This window comes from Sander lucioperca, chromosome 11, assembly GCF_008315115.2.
Source record: "Sander lucioperca isolate FBNREF2018 chromosome 11, SLUC_FBN_1.2, whole genome shotgun sequence".
In the NCBI taxonomy this organism is placed as follows: Eukaryota; Metazoa; Chordata; class Actinopteri; order Perciformes; family Percidae; genus Sander; species Sander lucioperca.
The window spans coordinates 21,316,110-21,330,631 of NC_050183.1; the positions used below are offsets into that span (position 1 = coordinate 21,316,110).

At 41.5% G+C, this 14,522-nt stretch overlaps 1 protein-coding gene across 2 annotated transcripts; it reads left to right on the top strand.

Moving 5' to 3' along the window:
- The first annotated feature begins 5,148 nt into the window (after positions 1 to 5,148).
- Positions 5,149 to 13,989, top strand: c11h1orf210 (chromosome 11 C1orf210 homolog). 2 transcript variants are annotated; one of them, XM_031283963.2, is made up of 4 exons: positions 5,149 to 5,348; positions 11,196 to 11,723; positions 11,962 to 12,156; positions 13,675 to 13,989. In XM_031283963.2, the coding sequence occupies exons 2-4, from the start codon at positions 11,669 to 11,671 to the stop codon at positions 13,881 to 13,883; spliced, it is 459 nt and encodes a 152-aa protein (XP_031139823.1). In that variant the 5' UTR covers positions 5,149 to 5,348; positions 11,196 to 11,668; the 3' UTR covers positions 13,884 to 13,989. The 2 variants fall into 2 exon arrangements, with proteins under 2 accessions (XP_031139823.1, XP_031139824.1); XM_031283964.2 differs by lacking the exon at positions 5,149 to 5,348 and adding an exon at positions 8,781 to 8,802.
- The last annotated feature ends 533 nt before the right edge of the window (positions 13,990 to 14,522 follow it).

Genomic DNA, 14,522 nt, shown 5'->3' on the forward strand with positions numbered 1-14,522 from the left:
GGAAATATTGGCATGACAATGGCACAAAAATACTTTTATTTTCAATTTTATTTGCCATGGTCTGAAGCTAATGATGGACCAGCTGTTTTTTTCATTGCCATTATTATGCTAGTTAGTACAAAATCCTAATTATAGAAATAGAATATCTGTCCCATCGGAACATCTGTATTAAGGAAACTGTGGAAAGGGAGTGGTGTTGAATCCAGCCAACATGAATATTACAGGCGTTTTTTAAGGAAGTTGAATAACACCCTGGGAGTGACGTGTTGAAAGGCAGAAAAATGCAAGAGCAGAGATTTTGTGCAAATGTGCCTTGAGACTATATATCGCAGAGGCCCCGGAAGTACAATTTAACAACGTGTTACTCTGGGGGAAATGATGTGAGATGATAAGTTCAAATGCTAGGGTGAGTAAGGTAATACTGTCAGTGAGAGTTAAAGGAAGCAGGGGAAGCATGGAGGAGAGAGAGAGAGAGAGAGAGAGAGAGAGAGAGAGAGAGAGAGAGAGAGAGAGAGAGAGAGAGAGAGAGATGGATGAACTGTTGTGTCCAGAGAACTTGAGCCAGATTCAGGAAGAGGTACTGCTGCTGGAGGCTGATATGTGTGCTAAGGAAGTGGAGGGGCGCAGGGGCAGGAATCACCCTACAGGCAGGAAAAGGCCTGTGGAGGTGACGGCAGGGGTGGAGGTGGAGGGTCTCGGCTCCTGTCTGATAGCTGTTTGCTCAACACACACATACATTGCTCACAGAGTTTTTCAGTCCATACGTTCTCGTTCCCATCAGCCAGCGAGTAGGAGGGACACAGCAAGAGTGAGCCGGACGGCTGCTGGTGCCAAAGAATGCATGCACCCGCACTTACTGAGGAAGTTGGTTTGAAATATTTTCTTACATGCAAGAGTGCTACTCTGCATCCAGTACAATCGTTCTACTAAGTGCCATTGTGGGAAATCCACATTGTACTGCACATCTGTTTAAGTAAGAGAAACAGGTTTTAATCTCCAAGGGGCTACAACTAGAAATGCAACATTCTTTGTGCTTCCATTGGGATTTAGTGTGCAAAGGCATTCATTTTAGAAACGTATTCATTTATTCGTTTGGCCATGCTGCTTAATGTAAAAAAGAAAAACCATAATGATAGTGATTCTTGGTTCAGTTTCATGCACTAATCACAGATGAACATGGCACTCCCATATATCATCTTTTTTTTTAAATCACAATATACATATTTTAATCACAAATACAGTAAATTTTTTTCAAAAAAAGTTTTAAACAGCGTGAACATTTGTTAGACAGCAGCTGGACACGGTTCTGCATTATAGAGAGGTTTCCTGCATTGACCACCAGAGCACACATGGCTGGTTGTTTAAACTTTCTAGAGGCTTCCATCCCACAGCTAAGCCGAATAGGTTAAATGGACTGTATTTATATAGCGTTTTTTTTTGTCTTAACGACTACTCAAAGTGCTCTTACATGGTACAGGAACCATTCACCATTCAAACACATTCATACACTGCAGCCAAGGTGCCTCCTGCTCATCAGATTCACACACATATACATTACAATGGCGCAGCATCGGGAGAAATTCGGGCAGCGTCTTGCCCAAGGACACTTCGACATGGGACTGCAGGGACAGGAATCAAACCACCAACCTGCCAATTGGTAGGTGACCGCTCTTTCACCTGAGCCACAGCCGCCCCTAGTGTTCCACCGTAAATAATTCCCTCCTGCACACAGGCTGGATACCTGCAGAGGGAGTAGGAACAGATCTCTTCTGCAGGGCAAAAGTAGTAAGTATTTCATACTGGGTCATTCATTATTACCACCATATGAGACCTTTCAAACACAAATTCCTCACTGAACAATTGCTGAATCCTGCAGCACTCTCATTTTTCGCATAAATATTCTTACAGCATTCACCGAGGGATTGGAAAAATGCAGTTGGATCTTATAAAAAACTAACTAAGATACTGTTACATGAATCTCCCAAAGTTAGCAGATCTACAGTAACCAAGCAGAGTGAGCCGCTGACACTTTTAATGCAGCTCGTATGCGTTACATTTTTCTACAGCGAGTTTATCAGCCAGCCTATTGTTAGAGAATACTAGAGTGCGTTCACACAACCATGACATCCAAAACAAACAGTACAAACTACTGATTAACACGCCATTTGGATAAATAATTTTCCTCAAAGAGGAAGCATTCAGGTCATTAAACATGGACCCGAATGCTTTTGGTATCCAGCTTCATGTTGACAGTAGGTGTTATAGTGTTCATTCACCTTGAAGAGTAAAAGAAGAAAATAAAATAAACACCCCCACCATCAAAGAGAGAAACTGATTCCAATAGTATCCATTACATCTCTTTCTATATATACAGTATTACACCTGCAAGAGGAGGCAGCTGCTCAAACTAAACAAATACAGACTCTTCCCACAGCATGTTAGTGCTAGTGAGGTATGTAACGTGAGCACATATAGTCAGGAAACTCTTAGATTAAATTAGATGAAACTTAAACAACCTTTATGTTGAAAGTGGGTCATCACAGCAACACAGTGAAGGATATGAAGGAGAAAAAGAAAAAAGGGCCTATTTTCGTGTGTAGAATCATATTTTGCACGGCACCTCGATGAATGAAATTAGAGCCTTGATAGTGTATCACATTTAATATACAACTCATTACACTAAAATACCACTCAGAGAATAATGCTGGATTTAAATAAAATTGCAGCTGTTTCATTAACAGATTTACAGATTTAAAGCAGATGTGCAGAGAGCCTTACTCACATGATCATATTTCCAGATGGAGGCCACATATGGACTCACAAACTCCCAAAAATGTGAACAATTAACGGCTGTCACCTTGTAAAATTTACACTTAGGTGGTTGCACATCACAAAGGTTACAGCAGGGGATTTCCTAAGAGGCAAGAAATAATTTTTCCAGCCTGCTGAGCGCTGTTGGACTGTCTCTTCTTAGAGCCAGTCGCAAGCTTCTTTGTCACATAGCTCTTCTTCATGTCTGACTGTCCATTGTTATGTACAGTGCGACACGTGTTGTTATTTCCCTCCTCTTAAAAGACTTAGCAAGGCCTTCACATCTTCCCCACAGAAGGGACCGTGACCTCAGACCCCAGGACAAACATCCCATGGTAGAAAAAGTAGGGAAAGCCCCTCGCCTCCAAATATCTCATGCAGAATCTGGGCACAGTTCCACCAGTGCCACTAATGACCGTGACCTTGTTTATGTTTGCCTGCTGTAAATGGACAGAAGACATAACCAGCAAAACATTTGACATTAAATGTTTTTTAATTTAAAAAAAAAAACAATTGACAAAATTCCAGTCTCTCTGGTCCCCGTGATCAACTCTATCACTTAGTCAGGGTGGATGTTTGCGGCCTCGCTGCTCTGGGTTCCGTGCGGTCAGTGGGTGGGTCCTAGGGGGTTGGGGGTGGCGAACTTCTGGCCTGGGCTGGGTGGCCTTGCTTCCTGGGTGCAGCGGGGCTGCGGGTCTGGGCCCTGGGGGCCGTGGGGCTGCTCTGTCCCCACGATGGCCCGGTGGTGCTCCGGGGTGCGCCGGCATGCCTGTGGATTGTGTAGGGGAGGTGGAGTCGGGGGCTGCCTAACTGCTGGGGGGGGCCCTGGCGGGGGGCACAATGGCCGGTGTTGTCGGGGTGGGTTCTGGCCCTCTTCCTTAGGGGTGGCTGCCTGGGGGGGTGGGGCCCCTGTCCGGGCTCTTGACCGGACTTGGGTTCGCGGGGCTCGGGGGCCGCTGGCTCTGCCTCTAGCTGGGCTGGGGGGCTGTCGTCCCTGGTTCTCCCGCGCTCTCACTCTCTGGCGGCGGGGGAGCTTCCCGGCACAGCTCTCTGCTGTTCTCCCTTGGGTTGGGGCATGGCTGTCCCCGGGACATGTGGTCTTGGGTCCTTTGCACTTTCGGAGGGTTAACATAGTGCAGCATTTAGCAGCTAAAGAGTGTCATCATTTTCTCATGACTGGTTAACATAGTGCAGCATTTAGCAGTTAGAGAGTGAAATAATTTTCTCATGAGTTGGTGGAGAGAAAAATGGAGCAAAATATTGGACTTCAAGTGGACACAAACACAACTCCAAATGAATGCCGACGTATACTCTGCATACGCTCGGTGTAACAATAAGCAACTCTTGGCTAACAAGATTAACAAGTGATAATATGTTAGTGTTGTTAGCAGCTTGTTTATACTGACCCCACGTGGCCAAACTGTTAATGCATGTTTAATAAAGACATTCACCTCTATTCGCCTTGTTCTCATCCCAATGTACCTCTGCTGCAATGACCACATTTCCCCACAATGACTGTTCATAATCTTTGTAACCAATGATCAGGTCTTTCTTAAAGATACTGACTAGATAAAGCATGACATGACTGTAATAGTCAACAGCCAACTAACAGCAAACAGTCCCTAGTATATATGGTGGGAAACTTCTTCTTTAAGCTGATGCTGAGTTATCATTTTACTGTCCCAACTCATCCTCGTCCCTGCCATCTGCCCCAAGACATGCAGCTGAAGCATCCTGGAACATATGCAGGGAGGGAGGGGAGGGAGGTAAGAAGGAAGAGTAAGGCAGGGAGATGTAAAGATGCAGAGTGGCCAGGAAGTGGCCCTATTGTTTTCAGGGTCACCTCGCTTTTCCTTTCAAAGCCACTAGAGGTCTGTTCATTCCCCTCAGGCTGTACGTCTTAAATAAACAAAACTCTTTGTCGCCACAATCTGTATCTTGTCTGATTTCCTCTCTCATCTGAAAAGGACTGAGGGAAGGGTTTACACTTTAGCTTAACAAAGCAAGGTGTGGTGGCTGGCAGGCATACTATCTAAACTACAATCAAACACACTACAAGAAGAGTGGAAAGCCATACAAAGCAAACAATATTATTTGATTACCCATTGGAACTACACTAACACAATGTCTATTTGCAAAAAAAGCAAGTTTGACTGTTAGTGTTACAGTTTCACTATGAATGCACCCTGGTAGTATACCATTTAAAATAGGACATATTGCTCATAAGTCAAATTTACCTCTTCCTGGTTTGGCACTGCTGAGTGACAGCATAGGCTCTGACCTGGTCTGCTGTGCCATTGGACAGAGAGGCGCAATGGTAGGCGGGATGGAGCACACCTTAGTAACACAGTTACTCATTAACTTGTCCTTCTGGGAAGCAGCTGCAGAGTACACCTCGTTCAACCTTTGCACAACATTTCTCCTTTTTACAGAAAAAACTAAACAAAATGTAGTTAAGACTGATGTGAAATTTGAGAGCGTACAGACAGCAGGTGAACTCGCTGAAGCTTGTGGAAACTACACAGTCAGGTGACCAGGTAAGACTAGAAATTAACAGCTGGTCTTCGAAAAGTGTGAGCTTTGATCTACAGACTGTGTTGCACTATGTAAAGATCACATGACTGTCTTGACTTGCTTGTTAGGTTATAGCTTATCTTGTATACCGGTAATGTAATAATTGTCAAATAATGTACTAGAATGTCACAATGTGCTAAAAGATGTGCTTTGAAAATGCCCCAAAAAATATAAATTCTCAGATATATTCATATGGTAACTTCGGGTTTTGACCAAAAATGAGGACAGACTGAAGAAGGCATTTCCAGTAAAATGTACTTGACTGACTTATTTGAAAACATTGATATTCATAATTCGGAGCACCACAACAATATCAATCATTGTATGAATTGTTATATACTGCAGTTATTCAGTTCTGTAGCAGTTTATGAAGGCTGTTCTTTCTCGATACTAAAAACACACATATCCAAAGTGTGTTTACATTTCAGCCTAACCTTTACCTGCACCTTTTGCATCTTGGCCATTGTTTCACCCAAAACATTAACTTACCATTAGCAGCACACTTTAACTAGATTTGTGCTGTATCTTTTCACTCTCTAAGAAGCACACATTCAGATCTTTAAAGGAGCCTGGAGCTAAAGTTATCTTTAATTATCAAATATCATAATTTGTTGTCATCATGCAGGTTATGTAGTGTGTTGTTTGATTAGTTTATTGTTACTGAGGTTGGCTTTTACTCATTGTGTCCCTGTGGCCCCTCTGTTGACACATTATGCCAGGGCTGAAAGGCAAAACCCAAACATGACATTTGAAGACACTTCACTTAACTATTATAACTTTAATCATTATTCAGGTGTAGTTTTCATACCAACATATTTCACACAGACTATGTAAGCTGGATTTACAGTGTGTGAGTTAAATAATCAAGCTCATAGACAATGACTCCGCCAGCTGGTTTTTAACTCGCTACACTGCACTGAATCAGACCTTGTGCCATTATATTTGACAAACAATGGCACAGCCTGACTCCTCCACACATTTTCAAAGCAAGACAGAAATACAGATCTTGGCAGTGGGATAAGAGAGGGAGGCTTGTTGCATGTTGCCCAGTGGGTGGTTGGGTCTAGGGTCAACAGAAGGACGGCTCTTTGTTTTTGGTGTATGAATATCTATGACTATTTTAGCCAGAGAGAGAGTTGTTTGCTTAGTCAATTGCGATTTATTTTATGAAGCCAATGCATTTTGTGTGAGCAGTTTTCAAAATGCACTATAGAAAAATATGTAATTCCATTTTGTTACATTAGTTCATAGGTGGAAGAGGAGCTCAGATGTTTCACTTAAAGTGCTCATATTATGCTTTTTGGCTTTTTCCTTTCCTTTATTGTGTTATGTATCTTTTTTTGTGCACGTTATAGGTTTACAAAGTGAAAAAGCCCAAAGTCCACCCCAAAGCCACTTACCATCTCCAACAGAAAACACTGTTTACAAACTGCTCCAAACAGCTCTATTGTAGTCCAGCCTTTACTTCCATGACAAACATGTGTCACTTTGTAACACAGGTTATAATGCTCACCTAGCTGCTAGAGTGGCACGCCCTCATACTCTGCTAGTAGTCCTTACCTAGCTACTGCGCATGTGCGACTTCCAACAAAGATGGAATAGAAGTGTGATGCCTCACTTTGTAGCTAAAACAGAGAGCTCAACACACAGGGTGAAAAGAGGAGCTGCAGCAATGTGCAGTACAACAAAAATGTGAAGTTTTTTTTTTTTTAAATAAAACCATGTAAACCTATTCTGATATAACCTCTAAATACAATAACGAATCTGAAAATAAGTATAATATGAGCACTTTAAGTAAAAGTTATGATACAACCATGTACAATACTCCATTGCAAGTTAAACTTCAAAATCATTTTACTTAAAGGGATACTTTGCCAATTTGAAACCAGCTCTGTGTCACCTTTGTGTGGTCAGTTTGTTTGGATGAACGGTGTTTGGCTTCCCTCTGTTACGCCAGTGCAATGGATGTCTGCCGAGATCCGCAAGATGACGCAAAATGATCCGGCGGATCTCGACAGACCTCTGCTGCACCGTTCAACACACTGCCACACTGCCCTGATACAGAGCTGGATTTAAATCAGCAAAAAATCTCTTTAAGTGAAAGTACATAAGTATTATCAGTCAAATGTAAAGTATCAACAGTTATGATACTTTTGACTGATATATTATTATGTATGACATTATTAGATTGTTAATACTGATCCATCAATGCATTTTACTGCTGTATCTGGTCGAGGTGGAACCTTTTTTTTTTTAAACTACATTATATACAGTTCTGTAGATTATTGTTGACCAAGGGTCGGGTCTCAAGAAATGTGAGGGGTTAGGAGATGATTGTTTATTGTTTATATGGATCCCCTTTGTCATCAACGTAGTGAAGACTATTCTTCCTGGGGTCCAATGATTAATGGGAGAACGAGAATACTCGGCTACACAAATTAGTTTTTGGTACTTTTTGGGTGAAATATTGGACCCTTTGGCCCTCAAACCACCTGAGAGGTTTATAGGGAAAATCTGTTATTGGTGAAACTGCTAACAACTCAGACCTCTGAAACTTGACAAGGGGCCCCAAGCCAATAACTATAGTTGTCAAATAAATGTAGTGGAGTAAAAAGTACAGTATTTACCTCAGAAATGTAATGAAATATAAGTATAGTATAACTGCATGGAGTATTCAGGTAAGGTACAAGTACCTCAAAATTGTACTGAAGTTCAGTTGGAACTTAAGTAAATGTACTTATTTTTCACTACTGCATGAGTTTACATCTTAACCAGCATACTCACATTTCAAACCATCAAATTGCTTACAGTTAATTTGTCTGTTCAAAGCAATGTGTTCGCACTCCATGAGCAGAATCTAATTTTGATGTTTAATTCAGTTTGATGACAGAAAGAACATTGTGCACCCTCTGGCCATCATTAGTGTCTATAAACTGACACTACACTTACAATTTGGGGCACTGAAACAAAGAATGACTAAGAAAAACTGACTCCTCCCTTTGAGAATGATATTCCAACATAGACTACTGCATACAAAGATGCAAATGTAGCCTGTTAAACATGCATGTTCACATACAAACACTAACAGAGGTGCACAGTAGAGCTCAAAAACACTACTATATCTCACACACAAGATTTCTCGCTCCCAAGCTTCTCTCCAATAACTCCCGGTCCTGTGCTGCTTGGTGTGTATATTTTGTTGTGCTTTGCCTGTGTAAGGACAGAACAGGAAGAGATAAAGGCAGCCCTGTTGGTGTGTTTACAGCCAACACTGCTGAAGAGAATAGCTTTAGGAGACGAAGGGGAAGAGGCCTAATGGCTGGTGCTTAGCAGCCGGATCCCTCTTGCTGTGAAAAATCACCTCAAGCCAAGAAAGACAAAGAGACACACAAATCTTAATCTGGACTGCAACAGAATGTAATTTTGGAGAAGGAAGAAAATATGGATTTTAAATAACTTGTTTTCAAGATGGGGGATTAAACAAACAATTTATATTGTGTTAATTAGTGAACTTTAAAGGTGCTGGCTGGCAGAATTTGTTACCTTTGGACCGAGCCAGGATAGCAGTTTTCACCCCTTTCCGCTAAGCTACGCTAACCGTCTCTGGCTGTAGCTTCATATGTAGTATACAGACATAACAGGGGCATCAATGTTATCATCAAACTCAAAGCAAGAAAGTGGGCAAGCATATTTCCAACAATTTTGAAATATTCCTTTAACACAGATTTGTGCCCCCACAAGCCATACCTTAATCAGTTCTGCCTTTACTGCTTCTGTTCATTGCCAACAATCTTGGCAAATGTGCAAACCAAAGCAAGACACATGCATAGTCCTACCAAATGGACAGCTAACAAATGGCCTTTTATTGGGTGTATTATTTAGAATGGGTTTGCTTTAAAATGTTTACTTTTAAAAACAACCAACATCTAGAAAATATAAAATGTTTTTGTCGTAACATGATACAAACACTAGAAAATGATCAATGAAAGGAGAGGCAGGAGCAACAATCTAGTAAAAAAAACATGACCTAGAACATCTTAATGTAAACAATACAGGTCAAAAACATAAAAAATACAGGTGCTTAAACGTTAAACACAAACTACAGTAAGTGCAGAGTGGATGGCATATACAGTGTGAGAACAAAACCTGTCTGACTGCATCCTCACAGCTCTGTAGAAAACACAGGCAGCCAACCTGTAGACTCATGCATGCAAATATCTGGCAAATTTGCAAATAGCTTTACACAAATATCCTCTCTATTTCAAACCAAAGCCACTATATAGTTCGACATTATGAGAAATATGCTTATTCACTGTCTTGCGGAGAGTTGCATAAGAAGATCAACCCCACTGTCGTGGCTGTAAAGTACAAATAAAGCTACAGCCAGCAGCAGGTTAGCTTAGCTTAGCACAAACACTGGAAACAGGGGGATCCAGCTAGCCTGGCTCTGTCCAAAGGTACCAGCACCAACTCTAAAGCTCACTGTTCAGCATGTTATATCTTGTTTGATTAAGCCGTACAAAAACCAAGTGTAAAAATGACAAATCACCGTTTTATGGAGGGTTAAGCGTGATTTATGCTTCTGCATTAAATCTACGCTGTGGCTACGTACGTAAGTATGTGGAGACACGGACCCTACGCCGGACCCTACGCCAGATCCTGACGCGCACCTCTCAAAAAATTTAACTACACGTTGCGGTGATGCACGCAGTTCAGCTGTGGCTTGGTAGCGTGGCATTTCCCCCTACTCATTTCCTGGTTCTCCTCCATAAACAACATGAAATGAAGGAGAGGGTTACGTTTTCCTGCTAAAGAACGGGAGCCGTTGCCAGGCCACCAACAGAGACTTTGGGCTTTGTATGGATTGAACGAACACGATATAACAAGTTAATTAGTGAGCTTTACAGGTGCTGGTAGGGGAGTTTTGTTGTCTTTCAACAGAGCCAGGATAGCTGTTTCCCCCTGTTTCCAGTCTTTGTGCTAACCTATGCTAACTGGCTGCTGGCTCCAGTTTAGAATAGTCTTTTCATCTAAAGCTCTGCCAAAAAAAGTGAGTAAGTGTATTTCCCAAAATGTCAATTTTTTTTCTTCAAACCCTAATGTTGGTCATATTTGATGGCACTTCCCATCTGCATGGCCTTTATATGTTGGCAATGTGTCATGTTTGTTGTTTTAAACAAATAATGTGCAGTAGGCTGTTACTGGCCTTTGAGAATAATTACGTATGTGTCTCCTGTATTGTAGGAAGCTGTGAAGGATGCATAGTCAGATTCTTTCACACACACACACACACACACACACACACACACACACACACACACACACACACACACACACACACACACACACACACACACATATTAATGCTTTTACCAGTGTTTTGTGTCAGCTAGACCTACGGAGGAAGGTCCTGCAGTATGTGGGACTTCCTGTTTGCGACAGACTTTTCCTGTTGTGGATGATATCCTCCTGAGTTCCTGAAAGCTCGTACTCAATTATGACTTCTGGATTTAGAGGATCCAGGCAGCGTCTCCTTTTTATGATGACACTCTCACTCTTCATACATACTAAGTGAAATATTTAGGTCATTTGATTTTTCATGTTTTTTGTGTGTGGTTCACTTATAAAGTATGCATTTGCTGGCACAAAGAGTCCAAAAGAATTCAAAGCCACAATGGAGGGCACTGTAGTTTACTGATATTCTATGCAACTGAAAAAGCTGTTTCTTAATCTTTTTGCAAGATGCCTTTGTAGGCAAGTGTGTGTGATTCATACTGATTTAATATTTCTCTCTCACACTTTCTTTAAAGCCTCATTTGACTGCAGCAAGAGGACACTGGCTTCATTTCAACTCATAGGATGATAATGCTGCCACCATATTTTACTTGTTACTGAACCGAGGAGTCCCGTCACTCAACCTTGCCACCTAGTGGAGCTTTGAAGGTTTAACTCCCTTCTGATCAACAGTTATCTTCCAGACAACTACCTCCCTCATCTGGGGAAATGCCTACCCTGCAACATTTCCCTTTGATCCCATTTATTTTGCACCTGCTGAACATCGTTTGGTGAAGGAATTAAAAACCTTTTTCCAGCTACAGTTAAGAGGCTCTCAATTAGCAGACCAAAAAAATCTGTTCCTTGATTGACATATGTGTGATATGCACCCATGATCCATTAATTCATGCTAGAGTTGAGGGTGCCCCAAAGCAAGAGCATCCAACAAGAAGCAAATTGAGCCACACAGGAGAAGCCAGTCCCTAAAAGAGACTGCACAAACAGCCAGATGGAACCAACAATTGGCATGCTCTCTACAGCTACACCAACAGCAACACAAAATCGTAAGAATTCAGTTACAACAGTAGTAACTTTTTTATCCTCAGAAAAATGTACATGGACTCTTGCCAGATTTAGTTTTAATCAGATTATTGATATTTTTTGGCATAGACAACCATCTTAAAACAAGTGATAGATGATTAAATGTTTGGTTCATTTGGTTTGAGGTGGACTGAGCTGAGATTTGGTTATTTAGGGGTTTTCCACAATGACAAGGATGTGATTAATTTTCCTCTCTTGCAGACACATTCGATAGCCAGACAGACAAATATAAATCTCACAACTGGGAGTTCCTGGTGGCCGTCCTAGTCACAGCCATCTCCATCTCCATTCTCATTGCCCTTCTGGCTAAATGCCAGGTGGTCCGGCGTTACCTGGCCAGCTACAGGCACACACGGCTGAGAGAGACAGACAACGTCAGCCAGTGTCACCCTTCAGGTCTGTTGTTTTTACCCATAAAACATACCATAATATAGCAAACCTTCATTTGTCTTTGTGCAGTAGGTAGAAATGCTGCTATATTTGACACTACAGCTTGTTAGTGTTCAGCAAGAACAAACTGTGATACTTTTGTTTTACTATTTAACGTCCTCCTAGTTCACAAAAGCTTTTACATTTAAGTCTGAAATAAATATTGGAATGCAGAAAAATATAAATAAAAAAAGCTAAGCCTCATGGAGGATTTTCAAAGTCTTTCAGCTCACTGTTTAAGTTTTACCGCTTGCTGTTTTCCGTGAAAAAAGTTCTGATAAACTGACGCTACCTGCCCAACACCAAATGGTAGCCAGACAAAGCTGGGTACAGACTGATCTCATGAAATGGCGTTGTATGACACGCCAATTCGTATGCCATTATTGCCGTGTTATCAAGATGCATACTCGCTTTTTAGCGTGTTTATCAACGCCGTTTGGCCTCCATTGACTTACATTACCTTGCGATTGCATGTGAATTGACGCCATTGCGAGTAGTATGAAAGGGCGAAAATCCGCATAGGCAGGTTGGTTGGGGTGGAGGATGGGTAAAACACAGGACTTTCACCCAGGAGAGCAGGGATTGCGTCGTGCGTGTGACCTTGTGTCCCACGTATAATGTTTCCTTTCCACGTTTGTTGTTTTCCAAAACCCAACCAGTTCTTCTTTTCCTAAACCCAACCCGCGTGTGACGTTCCTAAACCCTAAACCGTAGCCTCGCGATAACACGTAGCCTCATGATAACACGCCACGTGGCTTTAGAAAGTGTCACGTGGCGTGTATGTTTACGCTGTGACATTGCAGACTGCTGTCCGCTGTATAGAGAGTAGACATACACGCGGATAGCTCAAAATACGTACAGATAAAAGTGGGGTGTATGTTTATGCAAAGTCATGATATCACGTTGCTGGGTGTGTGAATAAGCAACTGTTTTTGTCTTTACAACTTTAAGAGCTGTTGTCAATGTCACATTTACACCTTATTGTGCTGCTCACAGGTGGTCAAAAAAAAATGTTAAACACCAAACAATTTCAGCAAGGGTTTGGCTAACATCAACAACAATAATCATGCTCATTATACATGTAACACTTTTTTTTTTTTACACAATGTGGCTTGTGCTTTATACGGTACAGTGTGTGTTTGTAAGAAAAAAAACTACAATCTATCATGGTCAAAAGCTTATGAAAACATTTCAATAAGATGGAATTTTTTTCCTTTAAGCCCCACTCTCTGCTTGTGCAGTAATAAAAACACTCATCATTAAAAGCTCATTTGGGAGTAAAATTTCTGTCAAACTTCGTCTGACAACACCAGTTCATTAGTCACTGTTAAAGAAGCTGGCTGTCAGGCTGTAGCCTACATCAATGTGACATTACAGCTTTCAATCTTTTTTCTAAACACCAACCCCATTGTCACTTATAAATAGGACTTACCTTTAAATGATTTTAATGCAGTACAACTCTCGTGTTTCTATCACTGCTTCCAGGCCTGGAGGGGGAATTTGCCATGCACAGGGGCCGTGGAATTAACCCTCACTGCCTCCCTCCTGTGAGCGAGGAAGATGATGACGGTTTCATTGAGGACAACTACATCCCGGCCAGTGAGAGAGCGAGGGCTGAAAGAGCAGCGGAGAACATGGAGGACATGGAGGACACAGAGGATGAAATGGATGAAATTGAATTTACCATCGCTTAGAGGGACTGTCTCTACACCTCCTCGGCTGTATATACCCCTGAAAAACCAATTTCACTCCCACCTTTCCTCTATTTTTAAGTAAAATCCATATTGTCGATGAGTAAAAGGTTAGGAAAGCATAAAAATGTAAATACCAGTGCTCAAGAGCGTCTTAATTTTAAGATGGCACAGAATGACTTAATTCAAAGTGCATTATTATGGCAGTATCTCTCAATGCATGATCTGTGGATCCATAAAAGTCCCCATAAAAATATAAAGTCAATTTTGTAATATGTTTCTTAGTTATAAGATAATCAAAGGAACCAAATATATATATATATATATATATATTTTTTTTTTTAAGGATTATTTTTTGGGAGTTTTTCCACCTTTAATTTTGACAGGGCAGCTAGGTCAGAAAGGGGAGAGAGAGGGGGAAGACATGCAGGAAATTGTCACAGGTCGGATTTGAACCCTGGACCTCTGCGTCGAGGCATAAACCTCTCAGTATATGTGCGCCTGCTCTACCCACTGAGCCAACCCAGGCACAAAGGAACCAAATTTTGTCCTGAAACAGTAAAAATCAGTGAAAATAGATAAATTGGTCTTCTGTAAATATGAACATTTACTAATCACCTTTGTATCTGTGACTGAGTTGTT

Coding starts and splice junctions, on each gene's coding strand:
- c11h1orf210 (XM_031283963.2), top strand. CDS start 11,669: ATGGAACCAACAATTGGCATGCTCTCTACAGCTACACCAACAGCAACA. Junction 11,724..11,961: donor ACCAACAGCAACACAAAATC/GTAAGAATTCAG, acceptor CCTCTCTTGCAG/ACACATTCGATAGCCAGACA. Junction 12,157..13,674: donor CAGCCAGTGTCACCCTTCAG/GTCTGTTGTTTT, acceptor CACTGCTTCCAG/GCCTGGAGGGGGAATTTGCC.